General features: G+C 33.4%; 1 protein-coding gene across 1 annotated transcript in view; it reads right to left on the bottom strand.

The window, feature by feature from the left end:
- Positions 1 to 414: 414 nt before the first annotated feature.
- Positions 415 to 8299, bottom strand: part of LOC106463776 (60S ribosomal protein L35-like) — a 9953-nt gene continuing 2068 nt past the window's right edge. Inside the window, exons 2-3 of the mRNA XM_013923844.2 lie at positions 1217 to 1353; positions 415 to 707 (exon numbers count right to left, since the gene is read on the bottom strand). Of these exons, the coding sequence (XP_013779298.1) occupies positions 476 to 707; positions 1217 to 1353 (369 nt within the window). The 3' untranslated portion in view covers positions 415 to 475. The remainder of the gene's footprint in view (positions 708 to 1216; positions 1354 to 8299) is intronic.

The raw sequence follows: 8299 nt of genomic DNA, 5'->3' as shown, positions 1-8299 counted from the left end.
ATATAAAATTTAAATGCACCTAAAATTACTTGTGGTTTCAACTGGACCATTATACACAATTCAAAATTTGATGTTCTAGACGGCAATAAACTTCAATCCCGGCTGACCAGTCCCGTTACACACACACATACTAAGTTTATGCATAACAGTGAAGTCAAGTTACAGATTTATTTTCTTTATTGAAAAAAAGAAAGAAAAAGATTTACTTAAAAGCCAAAACTTGTGACGATTATAAGAAATAACATGGGTTTTCTTCGCCATTTTCAAAACTCCACTTTTCATAAAATTGTATAACAATATTCATATTTCCAGGTAGCGTGCGCTAAATGAAAATGATTGATTTTTCAAAAGTGAAAAAAAAAATATGTTTTCTTGGTGCATAACTTTTTGTTAGAAAGCTTGTAACAATCATTATTTCAATTTAAATATCCTTCTTTTACATTTTTTATTTTATACACTGTTACATAAAAAGAATTTAAGCTTTAACAGCATATTTTCTCATTGGCCAGATCCTCAATTTTTTCTGCTCCTTCTTGGTCTTTGGATTCTTTTCGTATGATGTGAGGGCACGTCTCATAGCCCTGGTCTTCTTGGGTCTCAGGTCCTTGGGCTTATACTTCTTACCCTTGTGAAACTTTCTTAAATTTTCTTTCTGTGTCTGATGAATGACAGTCAGTACTCGAGCAATGGATTTTCTCACAACTCGGCTGAAAAATAAATTTCACTAAATTAATTACTTTATATAATTTAAAACATACGTTAAACACATTATCAGGTAACTTATATTAAACTGCACTAAACATATTTAATTCTTAGTTAATAAATAAAATACTTTTAGAGCATAGAAGATGAGAATATATGTTTTTGACAGATTCCTGATGGATTAACAATGGATCGATAGGACTGATATGCTCAAAAAAGAGGCAAACAGATATTATGCAAGTATTTTCAATACAATCTAACAGACATTCTTTTACGCCTTCATTATTTCAAAATATTTATGATACATTCCATGTTTCTTTTTTCTTATACAATAATCTTTAAATACTTGAAAAAAATGTAAATGTAACGAAAAAAAAAAACTTGAAGCAAATATTATCAGAACTTTTGTAAAACTACGGATGTTGTTTCTAATGCATTTTACAAAAATTAAAAGCTTTGTTACACGAATTGCAAATATACATTTTAAATCTAAACTGCTGTTTATATTACTCACATTTTAGAAAGTTTAGAAGCAGCACCACCTGTTACTTTAGCTACCCGCAAGGCTGCAAGCTCTTGTTTCAGTTCCTCAAGCTTTTTTAACAAGTCTTCTTTCTTTTTCCCTCTGAGGTCTCGAGTTTTTACTTTCGACTAGGGAAAAACCAACATTAATGCATATAATCATTATTCGTAATGAAAGCATTTTGACTTTAAAATAGAATATTTCCAAAAAACTGCTACAGCAATTTGCATCTTATTTTTAAAATGTAACTAACCTTTTCTCCATCTTGGCTATTACCAACATCGTATCTTTAGTTTAACAGTCACCTCATATCTGCCTGTTCATCTTATTTCAATCATTAGGTTTTAACATAATATTTAAATGACTCATTATTGCCCTTTAACTAGTAAGTATACAGTTTAACTTTTATGGTTTTAACCGATCTTGAATCTAAGAATTATACAGGGTGGTCCATAATTTTTTCCTATAATTTAAAAATTAATAAATTAAATAACTATTGAAATACAATCATGCAGTTTTTAACAACTTGTAGCTCAACTCAACAGTTATTATCATGTTTTCTTCCCTTCAGTGGGTAATGTTACTTTAGGACCCAACAAAGCTTCAAAAATTGTGTTCCAAAGAACAGGGAAATAAAAGAGTATGTACTACGACATGCTCTCTCTCACACTGTAAGAAACTGTGTATACTAATATATTAAAGTAATCAAATGTTAACATTTTTCTTAATTGAAAATACATCTTAAATAGATACCTCTATACGCAAAAAGCTGTTTTGCTCTTGAAGTCACGCTATCCCATTGAGAAACTTGCATGCCATCAGCACTGTGTAAACTATCACTTAAAATGCATGTGAAACACGTGAATTTGTGCTACTCCATGATGACATATCGTCTGGCAATACCCTCCACCAGAAGGATTGCAACACACCTCCTTGCACAATTACTCCTTCTACATTCACGTGCGAAAAATCCCCATTTTTTCATTTAGCAACCAATAAAAGTTCACCAGAAAAGTGAGGAAGATGGATGGGAACGTGTATGGATGTATCTATTGAAAATACATTTTTAGTTAAGAAAAATGTTAACTTTTGGTACAATCACTCACTTCTGTACACATAAAGCTAGAATCCAACATTGAGATGGTGGTTTGACCAGTGCATAATTTACCTAAATGAGCTCCCGTCAGCAAACCCATGGTGGTGTAACATCCTATTTCAGGGGCTCTATAGGGGCACACCCATAGGAGACCACATCTAACCTTACCCAGGGTATACTCTTCACCCCTGAGTATGAACAGTATCAAAAGGATTAGTAGAATAGGTACATGACTGTCCGAGTACTCGCATAAAAGTAATTGGACATCCATTATATGTTGTGAGGTTTGGTCTCATTCAGATTATACCTTGTGTGTACACTTTCTCTACCAGTCAAAACAAGATGCGAGAGAAGGGTACTTGTGATAAGTATCCATGCATAGCTCCTCTACCATCAAACACTATGGGCCCTTGAGGGAGTAGGGTGTGTGAGTGATACATCATTTGTTCTGCCATTGGATATTGAGAGTTCAAGCTACTGCAGTAGTAGTAAATATGATAGACGTATAAAAAAAAGCTGGGTATAAAGTGATATGTGTCCATAATCCAATTGGAGATTGTCATGTATTAATATGAAGTGGGGTGATCTGCACTACACTCTGGAAACACCCCTGCCCCTCTTCTTACTGCAGAAGGACCCACTGTTTTATCCCTGCTATTAGGTTCTATTTGGTGATTATTCTCCATGGACCACCAACCACAGGAACTGGTCAATAGTAAGGGTCTTCCATGCTCCATCTGAAGAGGTGGGGATAAAATCACGTACAGTAGACTCAGAGAATGTCACCAGATTAACATCAAGTGCCTGTTTGTAAAGGTCTACTGGAGGCAGTGCGATACTTGAGTGCAAAAACCTATGTTTAAAAGTCAACACGCACTAGCCAGGTGCACAACACTGGTTCTGGCTTTTTTATGACAGTCCATGAAAGTGGTACAGTCTGGATCAAACTATTGAATGTTATATAGTATTACCATGAGTAAAACTCCAGTGGTGGAAATATTGCGATGCAAATGAGTGTAGGGTAGTCCACATGCCAGCCTGAAGAATCTTAAGCATTTAATGGTAGAACTTAGGTGAGAATTGAAAAGTATATAGAGGTGAATAAGATATTGATTAAAAGTTAGGAATGAGTCAGAAATTTACACAAGCCATCCCAAGTGAGTGGCTTCATAAAGAATGAAGTTTGATGTACAGATTCCACTGGAGAAAATGTGAGAGGAGAAGCCTGTAGACCATATAGAAGTGAAACTGTAGTCCTAAACTATGGAAATTACATAAGAAAGCCCACATAATACGAAAGAAGCATAAGGGGATAACACTATTCTCAGTGGAAGAAAACAGAACTGATAGACATAGTTTCTATGGCCGAACATGAGGAAAGGTTGTGAGGTATGGGCTATCTGTACATGGAGATTGCATCCATCACACCAGTCTCGGTAATCTATAGGTTTGGTTGGAAAGACCATAGGAGAGCAAAGTAATTCTCCTTCTGAAAATGAGTGATGACCAAAATATGATCAGTGGAGGATATATCAATGAACAAGCACTAGTCTCCAGTCTGGGGAAAATGAAGAAGCAAAAATAAGAACCCAGAGAAAGGTTAGGAACTTGCACTATATATTGCTTTTCCAACAAGTCTGAAGGTAGCCTGGGACAGAAGAAAAAGACTAGACTGTGGGCCAAGACTTCAATGACCCATTTGTCTGTAACAAAATGAGCCCACAAAAGAGTAACCTGGGACAGTTGTGGCCTCATTGTACCTGAATCAACTGGATGGTCAATGAGAGGGAGACTGGGTGGAAGGAGGATTGAAACTAGCAGTAGAGGGGTAGGTGATGTCATGAGATGGATATGGAGAAGTGAAATTGGGACAAACTTGAAACTAATGAGAAAAGGGAAGACTGATGGCAGGCAGCTTCAGCTCATGATTCCAAGGAATTATTGACACTGCCAAGTAACTCTTGATGGAGGAAGGGGGCAAAGTGAAGATCACAAAGGAAGAAGGTTGGTAAATGGGCATGAGAAGGTAAGGTGTAGAAACACAAGAGGTCCTAACAATAAGGAACCAAGTGAGAAGTGCAGAGGAAGTGAAAGGAAGGGTCAGAGTTTTTCCTGTAAACTCATCAGGGGAACAGTGGAATGCCCCCATTATGAAATGGAGAGAGAGGAAGGGCAACAAAGGAAAGCAACTTTAGGCACTAGACAGAAACATAGCAAAGAGTCTGTCCCCCAGATTAGAAATTTGACTCCAAGGACTGGATATCTTGGAAAGGGAAGGACTGGAATTAATTAAGTAGAAAACAATCAAACAAAAAGAATGTGGCAAAAGCAAACCTATTCTAGGAAGGATGAAACAATAACCAAAACCAAGAAATTGCAAGAGGAAGGGATTTGTAAGAGATCGGGAAGCATCATAAGTAATGGGGTAAGCACAACGAATGGTTCCTATCTGGGAATAAGTTCTTAGAAAACCTGAAGGGGAATGAACGTGTTCTTGAGAAGGAATGAAGGTACCCTAGGCAAAGACAGGAGGCCAAAAAAATTCATTTCATATACCTCAACTTCAGATTCAAAATAAAAAAAGGGAATGGTGTGACAAGGATGGAAGATGAAAATCTTGGTGGCAACTTGGACCCCACTACACGTTAGACAATGCTGTCACGATCTCTACAGGCAAAGAACTTCCTAATTTGTTGGCAATTATGAATTCATATTGAAAGGATGAATACACAAACTAAAGTTGTTGAAGTAAAATATTTCAAAAAAAGGCTCAGCAAAAATAAACACACCTTTGCACAACTGTGCCAAGAAAAAGAATGAGAATTATCACACTTGAATGTAGATGGAGCATTTGTGCAAGGGGTGTTGCTATCTTACTGGTGGAGGCTTTTGCTGCATATGTGATCATGTAGTAGTGCAAATTCACACGAATTTTAGGTGGGAGTTTTTACAAGGCTGGTGGCATGTAAGTTTATTAGGCAGATAGCATGCAAATAAATTTTGAAAAATTACAGAAAGGGTTAATGAAGTACATATATGGGTACAAATGTACAGCTGTTTAAACTTCATATTTACCAAAGAAGCATAAAATTATGTATTTTACTTCTGTCACTGTTTAATTAAGAGCATGTCAAATTCAAAACAAAGTAATCTCAGAATTTCATACGACTGTAAGTAAGCTAACTTTTTTCATAAAATTGTTAAAGTTCAGTAGGGCTCTTAATAGGCTTCAAAAAGCTATGGTTAATCACTATGACTAAAATTTTAAGAGTACAATTATAATTAAGAACATTAAGTCAAATTGTTAAGCATGTTTTCCATGTTAGATTATGTATGCATATACAGAGTTAATTATTTGGAAAAACTTTAAATAAATAATGTTTAATCATAAATATGTTCCAAAACTTAAAAATTGTATGTATATTTATTTGACATTCATCCAAAGTTTATTCTCATACTGTTTGCTTCTTCATCAACAGTGACAAATCCATTCAACTGCTAGGGCAAAAATTCATCATCAGTACAGTCCAATTCTAGCATAAAACTCATACTAATTTTATTTTCCATAACTCATCTTCATTGACACTTATTACTTGAGTGGAGAGAAAACACTTTTTCTCAGCAATTTAACAAAAAAAAACTTGCTTGAAAACATTTTGATTTGTAAATTTCACTTTACAAACACAGCTTTTAAATGTTTTTATGAGTATATATTCCAAAACTCAACTTAAGTAGGTGTTTGTTATACTTTACACACTGAAATAATGCTTTCATATAGCTAATATTTGAACAAATCTTCATTAAAAAATGGTTCCAAAAAGTGGAAGTATCCAGTTTAAAATCTGGGAGATTAGCGGAAGTTGATAATTGATTAATCCTTGGGCTCATACGAGACTTTGACAGTTGGAATAATCAAAAACAGTAACAATCGGAAACTTTAACTTTGATTATTTTTGAATTATTACACAAAGCAAGAGGAACCCTGAATTAATCAAAATATTTAAAAAATATAACTGCCCTATTCTGCCTACTTTGATAGTTCGATTAGTTGAAAAAAATTTCAGTTAGTTGATTATTTTTATGACATAAATCAATGCGCATAGCTAATCAACTACTTAGAGTTAATTATTCAGATGTGTAACACGTACGTTTGACAATGGGTTAATAAGGAATTTGGCTGCAAGTTAAATGTTACTATTCAATGTGACTTGCATATTAAAATCTCTTAACTAAAATTATATGAACAAATATGATTTTATATAACAATGAAATGTGACGTTGGTTTAACTACTTAAAGTAGGCCCATGGTTTTACTTTTGAAAAATTAACATGAACAACTTGTGTTAATATATATATATATATATAAGCAAAAAACATTTTAATATATCAAACTTAACTCTTTTAGTATGGGCTCAGTCCCTGGGACCGACATTTCATGCTATAACCTTTAAATTAGTAAGCAAATGTTAAAGAAATTTGGCAGATTATCAATAAACATTACAATGCTTTCATAAAAAAGAAAAGATATTTTTGGTAAGTCTTAAGGTTTGTAAAGCAATGTTTTTCTTATGACTTTTTTTTTTTCTTTTTCGGATGTTGCCTATCTATCATGCAAAGTAATATTCATTTTAAGATTAAAAATACTTTTGTGCATCAGAAAATTTTAAAATTTTACATGCAAAATCTTTATAATGTCCAGATAGTTATCAAATTTTTCTTAAGAAAAAAACATTTTATCTGTTATTTTCAGTAACTAATCTTTGTACAAGTTTGGTAGATTTGACTAATCTCACAACCATAAAAAATTAGTAAATAAATATAACTTTTGCCTCTTTCATTCTAGAATGAACAGAGATTATAACATGAAAACAAATATTTAGACTAAATAGCTTAAATCTCATAACATTATACATTTATTATTTTTATCATATAGACCTTTCAAAATGAGCCTAGCTAACAATACAGAAGTTACAATGATGCGGCTCACATACACTCATGTTACCGTATCAAATAACATAAAACTGATCTTTGGTCTGTACAAAGTAACTTGTCTTGGCTGTGTCAGTCACATTTCAATTATTATATATTATATATTTATATAGATTATTGCTATTTTGAAATAAGTTCTTAAACTTATTTTTCTTATAACAGAACAGTAACTAAAGTAAACAATTATCTCTTCTAGTTACGATTTTTGTACTCTGTTTGCTGCTTGATGTAGTTGCTAAGCCTTTAAAAACTTTGCACATGGAAGATAATTTTTTTAGGTTTTGTATATATTTGAATTACTAAAAAATAACAAGTTACTATATTAATACCATAGAATTACACTATAATGTATCAAGCTTAGTAACTAAGATGTATTTTAGTCTAAAAAATATATAAAATTTGAGCAGACTAAAGACACACTACCTTGTTGAAATATTGGTTCAAAAGCAAGAAATAGCGCGAAGCCTGTTAAAATGGCTGAGAAAGCCACTAAGGGGACATTCTCAGCTTTTGATTGGTTATTCATGTCATATATAGACGTAAGCCTATATAAGGGAGTGTTTCCAAAAATGAAAAGAGGAAGGAAGAGTGCCAGTGTTTGATTTATTACATGAGCAATATCTTAGCAAATTTAAAAGACAAGAGGCTCTTATTTTATATTCTAACTTGTCAATATCAGTAATTTGAGTTCCTAATTCATAGGAAACTATAGGCTTAGTATTTTGAAATAACAAGCATCTAATTTGAACCAGTGCTATTTTCAACATACCACGTGACACACAAAAATCAATGTTTATGTATTTGTTTGTAATAAGCACAAAGCTACATAATGGGCTATCTGTGCTCTGCCCACCACAGATATCGAAACCCAGATTCTAGCATTGTAAGTCCACAGACATACCGCTGTGCCACCGGGGGGAGGGGGGGATTTGTGTTTTTTTTAGTATTTGCTTTTAAATTTAAAGAAATTAGTAATATATAGTACTAAA

The sequence above is a fragment of the Limulus polyphemus genome, unplaced genomic scaffold (genome assembly GCF_000517525.1).
Source record: "Limulus polyphemus unplaced genomic scaffold, Limulus_polyphemus-2.1.2 Scaffold1479, whole genome shotgun sequence".
Lineage (NCBI taxonomy): Eukaryota > Metazoa > Arthropoda > Merostomata > Xiphosura > Limulidae > Limulus > Limulus polyphemus.
Note: the sequence above shows the minus strand (reverse complement) of the source record. Positions and strands in the feature narration are given on the sequence as shown.